General features: G+C 47.1%; 1 protein-coding gene across 1 annotated transcript; it reads left to right on the top strand.

Moving 5' to 3' along the window:
- Positions 1-428: 428 nt before the first annotated feature.
- On the top strand, positions 429-15,101 carry LOC310632218 (putative methyltransferase). Its single transcript, XM_083349272.1, has 6 exons — positions 429-575; positions 2,766-2,923; positions 3,934-4,147; positions 5,415-5,515; positions 7,156-7,293; positions 13,612-15,101. Exons 1-6 carry the CDS (start codon positions 465-467, stop codon positions 13,706-13,708), a joined length of 819 nt encoding a protein of 272 aa, XP_083205398.1. The 5' UTR covers positions 429-464; the 3' UTR covers positions 13,709-15,101.
- Positions 15,102-16,169: the final 1,068 nt, after the last annotated feature.

Below are 16,169 nucleotides of genomic sequence, written 5' to 3' on the forward strand. Positions count from 1 at the left end.
GACAAAAGCAGTCTTTAGAGCTTTCACAGGATATTTATTAACGCATAAGAATTAATCAGAATTAGTATTAACCTCCAATGATGGAGCAGTTATAACACCAGAATTCTGGGAGTTGTAGTTCACACAGCTGAAAATTTCTGAGGTTGAGAAATTCAGTTTTAAGGAATAATTTCCCGATTATAAGAACGATTTTTTTTCAAACTTGGATCTCTTTCTGAAAAGCTTCCACCCATTGGTTCTTGTCCCCCTTGCGGAGAACCAATCACGTTTGGGAATACGATGCTAAAATATTCCCTAAAGCGGCGCCTCGGTTTATGCGCAAAGGAGCCGTTCTGCAAATTCCGTCCCGTTTTTTCCACCTAGCCGTGTGCGTGTGTATGGAAAGGGCGGAGGTGGGCAGAGGCGACGTCAGCCTCCCTCCTGTATATCTTTGTCAAAGTTGAAAGTTCCTCCATCGCTAGGAAATGGCCTCTCGCCTGTTTGAGGGTAAAGATCATGCTGCTTTCTATCAGAAATACAGGTTCTCGCTTCAGGAGAATTTGCAAGCGGTGGTCCTCGCGTTCCTAGAGAAAAAGGTAAAGGATGGGAGAGCGGATTGCGTGGGAACTTTGAGATGCAGTCGCAGGTGAAAATGGTCCACTGAATCCAACTGCAGCAGGGAAAATCCCTTCTCCACTATGAACAGCTCCTGTCTGTCAGGGTGGAGAACCCCCAATTAAAAGAAGAACATTTAGCATTTAGAAACATGAGGACTAGAATCTTTGTATTTCAGAGAAGAGATATACAGTAGTTGCTCTTTACATGCCTCACTCAAAAGAGTTGACGTTCTGAAGTGATAATCGGACCAATGTTTGATTTGGAACAAAGCAGTTTTGCTAGTGAAAGGCTAGGACTCTGAGGCAGAATAATTGCTATACTCAGTGCTTTTTTTGTAAAAGAAAAAGGTGCTGGAACTCACACATGTCATACAACCTGCCTTGCCTACCCTACAAGGTTCCATCCAAAAAAGGTGCCGGAACTCCGTTCTGAGCGTTCTATGACAAAAAAAAGCCGTGGCTATACTTATATTTCATTTATACAGTCTGTATTCTCAGTTTTTGCACAAAAAAGTGGGACCCGCTTTCAAACGTCTGGCAGCTTTCTGTGCCCCCGAACAATTGAACATGTAAGATTTAAAAATATGATTTAGCCTCCTGACCTCTTATCATCGTTTGTTGCTCTTCTCTGCACTCTTTCCAAGGTCTGAGCATCTTTTTTTGTACTGCGGTAACCAGAACTGGATGCCAGATATGGCCCCATTAGCCAGTATAGAGGGGTGCTATCATTTCCGCTTATCGTGATGCTATCCCTCTGTTGATGCTGCCTAGGATTCTGTTGGCTTTTTTTGGCAGCTGCAACACACATACTTAAGTGGTGAGCCAACTCTCTCTCACAGGCATTTCGATTGAGCCAGGTGCTGTTTATCCTCTACTTATGCATTTGTTTGTTTTTTTCCTGCCTAAGTCAGGGTCTTAATATTTTTCATCACTGAATGGCTTCTTGTTGGATAGGACCCAATGCTCAAGTCTGAATTTTGAATCTCTCTTTCAAAAGGTAGCAATTTGCCCCCAACTTGGTTACCTGAAAATTTGATGAGTGCCCCATCGATGCTCTCATCTGGGCCATTTGTGAAGTGACTGAAGAGCCCTTAAGCCCAAAACGGAACCTTGATGTATCTCACTGCACGCTTCCTTCCATGTAGATGTGGTTCCGTTGAGAATCACACGTTGAATCCATCTGGTGGTGTTATTGTTTATTTCATAAGCGTTTTTCAACCTTAGCAGCTTTAAGATGTACGGATTCCAACCCCCAGAATTCCACAGGCTATCATGGAGAATTCTGGGAGTTGGAGTCACCATCTTAAAGTTGCTGAGGTTAAGAAAGACCGGCCTAGAGGGAGGTAGAACCAGCGACCTGAGAATAAAAACACAAGTGGGCATTTATGGTACAAAATGTTTTTTTTGGGGGGGGGCTGGATGGAGAATAGGGTCCATGTTTCTATGTATTTTTGTTTAATTTGTCTTAATACGCTATGGATTCTTTTCTCAAATTTAGTCCAAGATTGGATAACGCATGACCATAAGCGCTTGATAACCTCCCACCTGTATCTCTCAGCCACTTGCAAAATTTCTGCTTTTTAGTCAGTTCCATGTGTACAGATGAGTGACTGCCTAACATTTTTATTTCCTGAAAAAAATCTCTTGAGATCACGATACCACAAAGGTGTTTTTAGAAACAAAAAGGCACCAGAGATAAATCTTTTATCTTTCGGAGGTGCTACAAATCATCAAGACAGGGAACCCAGGCAAGTTTTGCATTTCTGTGACATCAAAGGTAGTTTGCAAATGGCAAGAAGACATATGTAAATTAGGTAGTAACAATTAGTTTAGAACCTGTTGTTGAAAAGAACCCTTCTTTTCTGAAATATTGGAGAAGATAGCGCTATAAATCAGTGGTCACCTACCTTTCCGGCTTGGTGGCCTGGCGACTGGGGATGATTTTGTGTGAGCACTCACAGCTCCGTTGCCGGCCGCTTGCACTAATGGAGCTTCCTGCGTGAGCACCTGCTGCTTGTGCAAGCGGAGCTGTGCCTGTGCCTGTGCTCTTGCCCGCTGCTAGTGCAGCTCAGTTCCACGGCCCTGTAGTGGGCTGCTGCCTGAGGGTTGGGGACCCCTGCTATAAATCATTCTGTGACTTTGACATTCATTGTTCTTTTTCCTCCAAAGGTGAATTGCTTCCAGCTGGGAGTGGACGTGGGATGTGGTTCAGGTCAAAATACTCTCCTGCTGGCCAAGTATTTTGAGAAGGTGGTTGGAACAGACGTAAGTGAAGCTCAGATTGAGGAAGCAAAGCGAGCGCAACATCCTCCCAATGTCTCATATATGTAAGTAAACACTCAGAGCCCTAAGCCTCTTCCTTAAAATAAGCTCACTAATGATGAGCAAAGATTTTTGTGGCAAATAATCAGACTTGGATCAGTCAAAATTGTCCAAATGTTTGATTGTTCTTTGGCCTTTTTTTATACCCAGAGAAATCCCTATTTGTTTAAAACATTTATATAGCCACCCATATTCTACCCAACTCTGGGCAGTTCCTAATCAAAAGTTAAAACAACATATAAAGGTACATTAAAACTGTAAAACTAAAACAGATTAAAATATTAAGATTATCGAATGAAGGCAAATATAGGTGTCCGAGGATAATGTTACAGGATCCAATCTGAGTCGGTCACCTGGACCAGAGCTTTATTCTTCTAAGGTTTCAGACTCCTACTGGAGCCCATCCTCAGGTACTTTCTCTCTCCAGAATGTGTCAGGTGTTATCCCTTGCCCTCTGAATGATGGTGGGATTTTTTGCTCCAGTCTTGTACTTTCATTGGGAAATGGTGGAGCGACTAAGAAGAATTTGAACCTCCAAATTTTCAAATCCACCCCCTTCAAAGCTCAGGATACATAGATCAAATATTGCCCTTTAAGTACAGGTTTTGCATGGTCAAGCCAAGGTGGTTGGCTCCTTAGATTGGTAAGCAAGTTGAAGCAGAGAGCAAAACTTTGGGGGGAAAAGTGCAGTCAAAGTTTCACCAGGAGATGGTATAGCCGTGGGGGCGCAGTGGTTAGAATGCAGTACTGCAGGCTCCTTCTGCTGACTGCTGGCTGCCTGCAGTTTGGCAGTTCAATTCTCACTGGCTCAAGGCTGACTCAGCCTTCCATCCTTCCGAGGCGGGTAAAATGAGACTCCACATCGTTGGGGGCAAGATGCTGACTCTGTAAGCTGCTTAGAGAGGGTTGTAAATCTAAGTGCTATTGCTATTGCTATAGAAGGCAGATGCAATTAACTGTTTGCTGGCAGAGAATGAGTACTAAATAATGATCCCTTTGCTGTTCTCTCCCATAGTGCATGTCCTGCAGAGGAGTTGCCATTTGAGGATAACTCTGTGGATCTCATCACAGCCTTCAGCGCTGTGCACTGGTTTGATATCCCCAGTTTCATAAAAGAAATGGACCGGATTCTCAAACCATCTGGCTGTTTTATCTTGTCTTCCAACACCCTTGATATGCAGTGGCACTATGCAGATAAATCAGAGAAGCTGACAGAGATCTTCCATGAGGTAAGCCCTCTGCAAGCACCCAGATGGGTGATATTGCTCTTGCTACATGTACACATGTAGTCCTTAACTTACAATCATTCATTTTGCAACCATTCAAAATTACAGCTACAATGAAGACAGTGACTTACAACCAGTCCTTGCACTTACAACAGTTGCAGCATCCCAGGGTAGTGTGATTGCCATTTGCAATCTTCCCAACCAGCTTCTAACGAGCAAAGTCAATAAGGAAACCAGATTCACTTAACAACCGTGTTATTAACTTAACTGATTCACTTGACAACTGTAGCAAGAAAGATAGTAAAACAGAAAACTCACTTAACAACTACCTTGTTTAGCAACATAAATTTTGGGCTCAGTTGTGATCATAAGTCAAGAACTATTCCATTATTCATTAATGGTTGAATCCTCTTAACCCTATAATTAAATGACCTCTGCAAAATCTGCAGGAATCTTAAGATGGCAACAGAGAGGTAACATACAGGTCAGAGTCTTTGCTGCCACCTAATGGTGGTCTGTATTTTGCAACCAAAATATGGTTGTCCCCTACATTCAGAATTAGCAAGGCATCTTTCCTTTTGTCTGTTCGCCATCCCCCAATTTCATTCAGCAATATTGAATTTTGGAATTAAGAAGAGAAATGCATATGGGGAACATTCGTGGATAAAGGGGCCTGCCTTGATGCTATTGCTCTGATTTTGTTGTTGTTGTTAGCTGCGAAGTTGTGTCCGACCCATCGCGACCCTATGGACAACATTCCTCCAGGCCTTCCTGTCCTCTACCATCTTCTGGAGTCCATTCAAGCTCACGCCTACTGCTTCAGTGACTCCATCCAGCCACCTCATTCTCTGTCGTCCCCTTCTTCTCTTGCCCTCAATCTTTCCCAGCATTAGGCTCTTCTCCAGTGAGTCCTTCCTTCTCATTAGGTGGCCAAAGTATTTGAGTTTTAGCTTCAGGATCTGGCCTTCTAAAGAGCAGTCGGGATTGATCTCCTCTAGGACTGACCGGTTTGATCGCCTTGCAGTCCAAGGGACTCGCAGGAGTCTTCTCTAGCACCATAGTTCAAAGGCCTCAATTCTTTGGCGCTCAGCCTTTCTTATGGTCCAACTTTCACTGCCATACATTGCAACTGGGAAGACCATAGCCTTGACTATACGCACTTTTGTTGACAGTGCTCTGATTTATTATAGGCTAAATGCCACTATGAAAAGAGTGTGAGCAAAGCTCACCAATGTCTTATATGGAATCATTTCCTTTTTCTTTTTTGCAGATTCGCACCCAACTTCTTCCTTATACACATGAAAAGATCAAATTTGTTTTGGATGACTACAAAGCAATATTTGATGCTCTGCCCTTTCAAGATAAGGAAAAGTGAGTGGTAAAAGTGTGTGTTTCTAAGACTGAAGCTAGCAAATTGTGAACTTCAGCCCATGCATAAAATTACAAGCACAAATCTTGTGTGTCAAAGTTGTAATCCCATATATATGCACCTGGTGGTTTACAGGGATATTAGAATTTGATGGTGGGTCCAGAAGCAAAGCCTCAACAATGCTCAGACAGACCATGCATTTTTAAGTTTTTAATCTTTTTAAAAAAATTAACAAACCACCCAGAGTCAGTGGGAGCTGCGCAGCAGAGATGTTTAATAAATGATTATAATTGGTTGCATATTCAGCCAGATATCTAGACTGGATTTGATATTTTTATCTACCTATGGAGTCCTTCCCAAATTCATCCAAAAGGAATTTGACCTTGGGAAGATTTTGTTTATTGATGATATTAAAGGTATCATCACAGGATGTAAGCTATTCCAAGGAAAGCTGTCTTTTTGCAATTGACTGATGGTGATGTTTGTCAATGCCGACAGTGTTCAAGTAGTACTCTAGATGTTTTGGAACTGCACCAATCATGCCTATTATTACTGGTACTATCACTGTTTCCTTTTGCCAAAGTCATTCTATTCCTATTTGCGGGCCTTTGTATTTTGTGATTTTCTCCAGTTGTTTCTCTTCACTTCTGCTGTCTCTGGATATTGCAACATCCACTATCCAGACATTTTTGTCTTTCTCATCAACAGTTGTTGTTGTTGTTGTTGTTGTTATTGTTATTATTATTATTATTATTATTATTATTATTATTATTATTATTATTATTATTATTATTATTATTATTATTATTATAAAATGACATGCCAGCCAAACAGCAAATACACATGCATGTATAATGGTGTGCTATATTATATTCAGATATAATTATGTTTTCGGTTAGTATGCAGTATGAATTCAGGTAAACTGTGGCTTGTTCAAAGCTAATCATTGATCATTGCAGTGTGTGAAGCAAGGCAATCGGCCAGTGAAGGCACTGAAGGAGGGAAGAAGAAGTCCTTGATTGCTCCCAGGCCCAGGCTGGCTGTGTTCATAAACCAGCAGCAGATAAATTCAGCTGTTTCTTTAAAACTCTAACTTTAAAAGGTGTGGACTTCAACATCCAGAATTCCCCAGCCAATATGCCAACTGGCTGGGGAATTCCAGGAGTTGAAGTCCTCACCTTTTAAAGCTGCTGAGGTTGAGAAACACCAAGCTAGAGAAAACTATTATATTTACCCAATAGGAAGAGAAATCCCCTCTGAAATAATTGTCTGAATTGGGTTCTCCTTGCATTCCCTGATAAAGAGTCCAAGAGGCCATTGAAAGTAAAAGAATGACACTAAAAAAGTGACTTACGGCTAGCTACTCTTAGTACTACGGTCATGTGGTCATGAGGACTACTTGTATTTACATCTTATTCTGCAGTTGGTTACAACAGGCAATGCTATTGCTGAAAAGTGAAGCCATTTCTATTCAATGGGACATTGTTTTAAATAGGCAAAATACATTTTTTCCCAAGCACGAGCTACAGCTGCCCTACCTTTGCACACCCCAGAAGCTTAGGATCATTTCATTAATCTAGGCTGCAGAAACCCAGGGGATAAAGTTTATGGTTCCACCCTAAAAGATTTTGCTTTTTTACAGAATCACAGATATTGTCGATAAAGTTCCCAAAACTGTCTCTGAATTACTGGGATATCTCCAGTCCTTTTCTATGTACCAGACATTTCACAAAGCCCAGCCTGAGGCAGCCAAATCTCTCATCCAGAACACTGAACAAAGGTAATATGATGACAAATAATTCAATACAAAAAGTCTAATTAGATAAGATCAAAAAAGGGATTCTTCGAATATTATTGGCTTACACTAAAACGGCAATATTCAAAATAATCAGCAAAAAAATATAGTCACAAGTTAAAAGCCGATAAATTGAGCAGTGCACTCAGAATGAGTAAATTTAATTTAATTTAATTTAATTTATTAATATTTCTATACCGCCCTTCTCCCGGAGGACTCAGGGCAGTGTACAGGGCAAGAATAAAACACAGAAATTTACAAAAACTAAAAGATAATTAAATGCATGCCCGATTAAAATACAATAGATACATAGTAAAAACCCCAATAAAAATAATAAAAAACCCCACCAATCCCCCCTCAGGCCAGGCCGGCTTGCTCGAACAAGTATGTTTTCAGATCGCGGCGAAAGGAGCGCAGATCGGGCGCCGTCCGGAGCTCAACCGGTAACTGGTTCCATAGCTCCGGGGCGCCCACAGAGAAGGATCTCCCCCTGGGGGCCACCAGTCGGCATTCTCTGACCGGTGTCACCCTGAGGAGGCCCTCTCTGTGGGAACGCACAGGGCGCAGGGAGCTTGATGCCGGCAGATGTTCCCTGAGGTACTCCGGCCCCATGCCATGGAGGGCTTTGGACACCATTACTAGCACCTTGAATCTCACCCGGAAGACAACTGGCAACCAATGCAGCTCACGGAGCAGAGGTGTCACATGGGAGTATCGGGAGACTCCCAACACAACTCTCGCGGCTGCATTCTGTACCAGTTGGAGCCTCCGGGTGGTCCTCAAGGGAAGCCCCATGTAGAGAGCGTTGCAGTAGTCTAGACGAGAGGTCACGAGCGCGTGAGTGACCGTGCATAAATCATCCCGGCTTAGATAGGGCCGCAACTGGCGCACCAGGCGAACCTGGGCGAAAGCCCCCCTAGTCACAGCCACCATGTGATCTTCCAAGGTGAGCCGCGAATCTAGGAGGACTCCCAAGTTGCGAGCCCTATCTACGGGGGGTAATAATTCACCCCCCATAGAAAGAGATGGAATATCCGAATAGACCCGGGATGAAGGTATGCAAAGCCACTCGGTCTTGTTGGGGTTGAGTTGAAGTCTGTTCCTCCCCATCCAGACCCGAACCGCCTCCAGGCAACGGGACATCACGTCGAGGGCATCACTGGGGTGGTTTGGGGTAGAAAGAAAAAGCTGGGTATCATCAGCGTACTGATGATACCCAACTCCAAAGCCACGAATGATCTCACCCAGCGGTTTCATATAGATGGTGAACAGGAGAGGCGAGAGGACCGACCCCTGAGGAACTCCACAAACGAGAGACCTCGCGGTCGACCTCTGCCCCCCTGCCAACACCGACTGCGAGCGTCCCAGGAGATAGGAGGAGAACCACTGAAGAACTGTGCCTCCCACTCCCAATCCCCTGAGACGCCGCAGCAAGATACCATGGTCGATGGTATCGAAAGCCGCTGAGAGGTCTAATAGGACTAGAACAGAGGAATGACCCCTGTCCCGAGCCCTCCAGAGATCATTCACCAGCGCGACCAATGCCGTCTCCGTGCTGTGCCCGGGCCTGAAACCCGATTGGTACGGGTCTAGATAATCCGCTTCATCCAGGGCCAAAGGGAGCTGATGCGCCACCACACTCTCAACAACCTTCGCAAGAAAGCGAAGGTTGGAGACCGGACGAAAGTTGTTCAATACAGCTGGGTCCAAGGCAGGCTTCTTGAGGAGGGGCCTCACCACCGCCTCTTTCAAGACGGCAGGGAAGCTACCCTCACTCAAAGAAGCTGATATAACTGCCTGGAACCAGCTGCGTGTCCTCTCCCGGGCTGCATAAACCAGCCAGGAAGGGCACGGGTCCAATAAACATGTGGTGGAGCTCAGTCTCTCCATAATCCTGTCCACTTCCTCCGGGGTCACAGAATCAAACTCCTCCCAAGTGATATCGACAAGACCACCCGCGTCCTGATCGCCAGACTCTGCCCAGTCAGAGTCCAGACCGGTCCGAATCCGAGTGATTTTGTCCGACAGATAATTGTTAAACTCCTCGGCACGACCCTGCAAGGGTTCCTCCCTCACCTCCTGATTAAGGAGGGAGCGAGTCACCCTAAACAGAGCGGCCGGGCGATTATCTGCGGATGCGATAAGGGTAGCGAAGTGATTAGACCTCGCCACTTTTATCGCAGCGAGATAAGACCTAATATGGGTTCTTAGTCGCAATCGGTCGGATTCGGATCGGCTGGACCTCCAACCGCTCTCTAGGCCCCGTCTCCGACGCTTCATCTCCCGGAGCTCTGCGGAGAACCATGGAGCTCGACGGGATCTGCATCGGGTCAGGGGCCGCAAGGGTACAACTCGGTCAAGAGCCTCAGTGGCTGCCCTTTCCCAAGCTTCCACTAAGGCATCTGCCGAGCTGTGAGTGGGGGAGGCAGGTGGGGACCCCAGCGCTGCCTGGAATCTCGCGGAATCCATTAAGCGTCTGGGGCGGTACCATCTAACTGGTTCCACACACCCACGGCGGGGGGTGGCAAAACGGAAGACCAGCCGCAGGAGATGATGATCGGTCCATGACAGGGGCATAATAATTGGGGAGCCCCCACCAAGATCATCTAACCACCGACCAGATAAGAAAACTAGGTCAAGGGTGTGGCCTCCCTCATGAGTCGGTCCTGAAATTACTTGCGTCAGGTCCATGGCCGTCATGGAAGCCATGAACTCCCGAGCCAACTCAGATGATCCTCCCAGAGATGGTAGATTGAAGTCCCCCAAAACTATAAGTTTCGGGAACTCAACCACCAACCCAGAGAGGACATCGATAAGCTCAGGCAGGGCTGCTGCTGCGTGACTAGGCGAAAGGTACACCAGCAGCAAGCCCAACTGCGCACCAGGGCCGCATCTCAAGAAGAGAGACTCACACCCGACTATCTGCGGAACGGTGGCCTCCCGCGGAGCTAAGGTCTCCCTCATAACAACAGCCACTCCCCCACCCCTACCCTGAGCCCGAGGCCGGTGTAGCACCCGGAAACCTGGTGGGCAAAGATCAGCCAGAGGAATACCGCCCTCTGGGCCCAACCAAGTCTCCGTGATGCAAGCCAGGTCCGCCTGCTCACCCTCGACCAAGTCACGGACGAGAGGAGCTTTATTAACGACAGACCTGGCATTCAAGTACACCAGCCGGAGCTCAGGAGGCTGCACATCCTCACTCCCGGGACCTCGGGGCAGAACAAGAGGGTCGGAACGCCTCACCGCTTGCAAGTAGCGGAGAGGCCTTCCCTGAGATCGATACGGCCCTCTGTTTCTGCACCTGCTGCCATTCCCTAATGTCGTGGGAATAGGCATTCCCACGACTTGCCCTGGAGCCCCGGGGGCGACCGACCCCTGCTCCTCCCCTCCGCGATCAATCCTGGCCCTGGCCTGAACAGTGGTTCAATTTCTTCCGACCTTTCTCCATCCAGATGTGTTGCATCTGCAACTGTCAAAATTCCCAGCAACAAAGCAGCCCTAACATATTTAGAAGGGTACGTTAGAGAAAACCAAAGACATCTCCATCAGACATCCAAATATTAACAGGGAAATAGCTGTACAGGTTTTCTACAAAAGGGAGTTCTAGGGGCTGCAAGGTGGAATTAAGTCACTTTGTGGTGAGATGGGCAGCAAGCACATTTAATAATAATATGCTTAAATTATTCTCTCGATGCAGAATGTTAGTGTGATGACCCAGGGCACAGCACCAGAGGCAATGCAGTCAGCTGACAATTCAAACCGCCCTTTAATTGCTCCAAATTTTCCCCAAATGCTCCCACATTTCTGTCAAGCCTCCAAACAAAGGGAGACATAGACACCTTCAGCCGCCTCTGGCTGCAAGTAGTTTCACATACAGTCTGATTAGGAGATGAATTTACTCAACGCCACGGAGATAACAAGGAGTGACACATACATCATAAACCTAACGGGTCTGTGTGAATACAAGCTTGCCTGAGAAGTTTCAGAAGAGAAACCAAAATACAGTCCGAGGTCTTTGAACATCCAAGCAATGTTGTCAGTCGGTCCAATGGTCAGAGTTTCCAGGTTTCCAAGCAGAGTCACAGAACAAGAGATCAGCAACAACACACAAAACTTCAAGGAATCAGCGTTTGTTCTTGACAAATGCCTCTCCCCACAGCTTCTCCTTAAATCTCAGCCTCCAGGTGTGCCTTGTGGAGAGGGGTGGGATGCTCTCCTCCCGAGTAGTTGAGCCTGCCTGCATTGTTCCCTCCTTCTCTCCACGCTCCGTGCTCTAGGATCAGGTGGGGGTGGCCCTTGCTCATCGCCTGAACTCTGTCCCTTCTGTTCATCCTGTCCCAATCCTGAAGGGCCCTGGCCTGCCTCGGCCTGCTCTTCCCCACATTCCCCTGAAACCACAGACACCTCTCCCTCGACCTCCATAGGGTCCCCCATTCCAGCTCATTTTCCTCCATAGGTTCAGGCTCCAACAGAGGCATGACAGTTAGGAAGATCCGTGTTCAAACCTGACTGCCAGCTTCACTGGGTTAACTAGCTAGGACACAGGTCGGCAACCTGCGGCTCCGGGGCCGCATGCGGCTCTTTGAGCTGTCTCTTGCGGCTCCCAGCCGCCCGGTGCGCGCGCACCTCTTCCAACGGGCAGTGGTGCGCGCGCACCTCTCCAAATGGAGAGTGGCACCGCCCATTTGGAGAGGTGCACGCGCACCTCCCCGAATGGGCGGAGGTGCGCACGCACCTCCCCAAACCTTTGGAGAGGTGCGCACGTACCTCCGCGCGAATGGGCAGCGGTGCCGCTCTTTCAGGAAGCCCGCCGTGGCCCGTCTGTGAAGCTGCCGAAAGCGGCAGCTTAGCAGACGGGCCGCGGCAGCTTCCGCAAAGAGCGGCGCCCCTGCCCATTCCGAGAGGTGCGTGCGCACCTCTCCGAACGACCGGAGGTGCGCGTGCACCTCCCCAAACCTTTGGGGAGGTGCGCGCGTACCTCCGCGCGAACGGGCAGCGGTGCCGCTCTTTCAGGAAGCCCGCCGCGGCCCGTCTGTGAAGCTGCCGAAAGCGGCAGCTTAGCAGACGGGCCCGCGGCAGCTTCCGCAAAGAGCGGCGCCCCTGCCCATTCCGAGAGGTGCGTGCGCACCTCTCCGAACGACCGGAGGTGCGCGCGCACCTCCCCAAACCTTTGGGGAGGTGCGCGCGTACCTCCGCGCGAACGGGCAGCGGGCCGCTCTTTCAGGAAGCTGCCGCTTTCGGCAGCTTCCTGAAAGAGCGGCGCCGCTGCCCCTTCGCTTTCGGCAGCTTCCTGAAAGAGCGGCGCCGCTGCCCCTTCGCACGGAGGTGCGCGTGCAACTCCGGTCGTTCGGAGAGGTGCGCGCGCACCTCTCGGAATGGGCAGGGGCGCCGCTCTTTGCGGAAGCTGCCGCAGCCCGTTTGCTAAGCTGCCGCTTTCGGCAGCTTCACAGACGGGCCGCGGCGGGCTTCCTGAAAGAGCGGCACCGCTGCCCATTCGCGCGGAGGTACGCGCGCACCTCCGGTCGTTCGGAGAGGTGCGCGCGCACCTCTCGGAATGGGCAGGGGCGCCGCTCTTTGCGGAAGCTGCCACGGCCCGTCTGCAAAGCTGCCGAAAGCGGCAGCTTTGCAGACGGGCCGTCGCCATCGGGCAACCGGGAACCGGTTCCATCTCATTTTTTAAAAAATGGCAGCCGCGTGCGTCCGCGCATGCGCAAAAAACCTTTTTGCGCATGCGCGTGCATGGACACACGCACGCGGCTCCCTCTTTTTTTAATTTGTGATGGAACCGGTTCCCAGTGGCTCTTTTTCTTTTTTAGGTTGCCGACCCCTGAGCTAGGAATTACAGCCAGATGAACTAATTCTACTTTATTGTAAAGCTACATTGACAAACTCTTGCAAGTCTGAAAGTACAATTCTCTCGCCGTCTCCTTCACAGCCCAAGAAATTAGGGAGGGTCCTTTACGAGCTTCTTGCCCTGCCCACTGTCCAGCTGCAGGCTATGCTGCCTCTTATCTGACTGTTCTCTAGGCAGTGTCTCTTGGTCCAGTCTTTCCCACGTGCCATTACACTGACATTATAATTTTCTAATTTTTAGTCAAAAATTGTTGAGATATCCTATACTGGCAAAAATAATTCCTTATTGGGGAATAGATACCCCAAAATAGACAAATGATGTTCCCCAGCTGTTTAATTAGCTATTGACTGGCATACTTACCAATCAGGTTCATTCTGATATAATTATTCTTATAGATTGTATATTGCACTGGACTTTGTGTCTAATTTTTTAAAATTTCCCCTTTGTAGGATTCTGGAGACAATGGGAGTTTCTTCACGTGAAACCATGATGGAGATTTGGACTCGACAAGTTTGCATTCTGGGTAGCAAGAGCTGTAAAAAGTAATTTTGGCCTCTTAGAGGTGTCCCAGCAGGAAAAAAACCCCAAGCCATTTCAGTGCCAAGCTTCAGTTCAATAATTACTACTTTTGAAGAACTTTCCAATAAAAGCAACATCCTGTTTATTTCTGAGAGAAGCAGAAAGCAAATGTAAAATTAAGTAACCAGGAGTAACAATTAAAAAAAAAATGAAAGAGCAGAAGGTGGAGTGAAAGGAACATTGGATTTTATTTGCTATTCAAATTTCTACCCATAACACTCACTGGGTAACCTTGAGCTAATTATTACTAGATTTCAATTACTAATTAAACCAAAATTTGCTAGTATATTGCTATATGAATCCAGCTATTGTGGACTGAGTATGATGTATGACTCTAGCTAATTGTTATTCCTAAGGAGTAGCTTAATGTGATGTCAAACTAGGCTTAATTTATCGAATTATATAAAAAGAGCACTCTTGCTTCATTTAATCCAGCATCTTGTTACTATCAGTCATGGTGTCTTTCTGAACAACCTGCAAAGGATAGGAGTCATTGCTCATAGGGGAAGAACACTCAAGTCTGTAACAGTTACACACACTCCTCCCCCAGGCTTGCATCTCTCTTCCCCCATAATACTTCGCATCTATATGAAAATCCTGGTAATTGTCATCAGTTGGTTTGGAGGAAGGAATCACCCATATTCTTATTAAGTTCAGTTATGCATTGCCAGGCCAGGCAGGTCGGAGATGCTGTGAAGTCTTCTGGAATTCTGGGAGTTGAAGTCCACGAGTCATAAAAGAGCCAAGGTTGCCTACCCCTGTTCTAGTCCAACTCCCTGCTGAAGCAGGAGATCCTCTTGTCATTGACACACACGAGCAGATTGATCCCCTAGGATAGATTTGCATGCAGTTTAGTTTGCTCTCCATATCCCATTCCACTGTCACCAACTGTTTATAGCGATCTGCCTCTTTGATGGGGGAAACAGAAGAAGCTTCACTGACTAAATAAGGCAAGGCTACAGAGACGTGGAAGACAGAGACTTCAGTAGGAAAAGTAATAAATTTAAAACACTTTTTTCCCTTTTGTTAGTCATATGATTATAGCCTAACTGGTTGGGTTGGCAACATATAAGCCATGATTTGTAATGTATCCCTTTAAATGTGTAATGATTGGCCAACACTGTGTTCTTTCAACGGCCATAAGAGGGAGCTATGTTACATTTGTTGATTATTGTTGATTGTGGTTTTGCTACTGTTTGCTAAACCCGAAGAACTGGTTTTTTTTTACTTTTGGACTGGTAAGATGACTTTGTATTGGATAACTCTTGAACTGTTGATATCTTCTCTGTACCCATGTATGACCTGGACTGTTTATTCTTGACTTGTGCTACTCCTAAAAGTAAAGTTTTTTCCTTTTACACGCCTCAGTGTATCAGTGTGGTTGCTGTGCAAAACCTGGCTACTCTCAGTACTTCTGTGCATTCTCCTTGTTGGCTCAGGAGATGTTCTACACAAACTCTGTCACCTTTCTCAAACAAAAAACAATGCAGAGTATATATAGTGGGTCTAAATGTGACAGTCTGAATGGGCTGGATTCAATGGGCTGGATTCAAAAGTTGTGCCACTTAAACCATGAGATCTGTTAGATTAGGGGTGTCAAACTCAATTTCATTGAGGGCCACATCAGCATTGCGGTTGCCCTCGGGGCCAGGTGGGTATGGCCAGGGTGGGCGTGGCCTACTGGGTGGGCGTGGCCAGAGTGCGTATGTCCTACTGGGTGGGCGTGGCCAGCTCTACATCGTTCGCATCAAGGATGCCTATGGGGGCCTGGGCAGGAGTGGGACAGATCTGAGGGTCTCTGGCAGAAGGAGGGTCTCTGGGCCAGGGCCAAGGCAGTGGGGGCCGTTCCCTCACTGTTTCCAGGATGGCTTCGCGGGCCACATGAAACCACTTTGCGGGCCGGATCCGGCCCCCGGGCCTTGTGTTTGACATGTCTGTGTTAGATTCAGTCCTCCCGATTTCAAGGGGACAAAACTATTTCAAAGTCTATCCTAAACACAGTCAAGTCTGCTTCCAACCCCTGCCTTTAGAAAGCAAACAACAGACTATTAGGCTGCCCAGCAGTGCTGAAGTGTGTTTCATGTGGAGTAAGTAAATACAATACAAGCCATCACTGTGCAGGAGCCATCTTCTTAGAGAATACAACAGGAACAGCAAAATGTATCACAGGAACAATAAAGATGAATCATAGAGTAGCAATGTGATACAAGAAAAAAATACAATAGAGATGATAGAGCTGCATGTAAGGTAAACATAACACCATAACATCTTCCACTTTTCATGTTAACCAAACAACATTGTGAAATTTTGGATGACCTTTTCCCCCTTGCTGGAGCTGGGATGAGCGCAGCTGCCACGTGATGCATCCGGCGTGCGGGCCAGTAGTTTGACACACCTCTTCTATAAGAAAAGGGAATCCACATCCAAA

The sequence above is a fragment of the Vipera ursinii genome (genome assembly GCF_947247035.1).
Source record: "Vipera ursinii genome assembly, chromosome: 1".
Classification (NCBI taxonomy): domain Eukaryota; kingdom Metazoa; phylum Chordata; class Lepidosauria; order Squamata; family Viperidae; genus Vipera; species Vipera ursinii.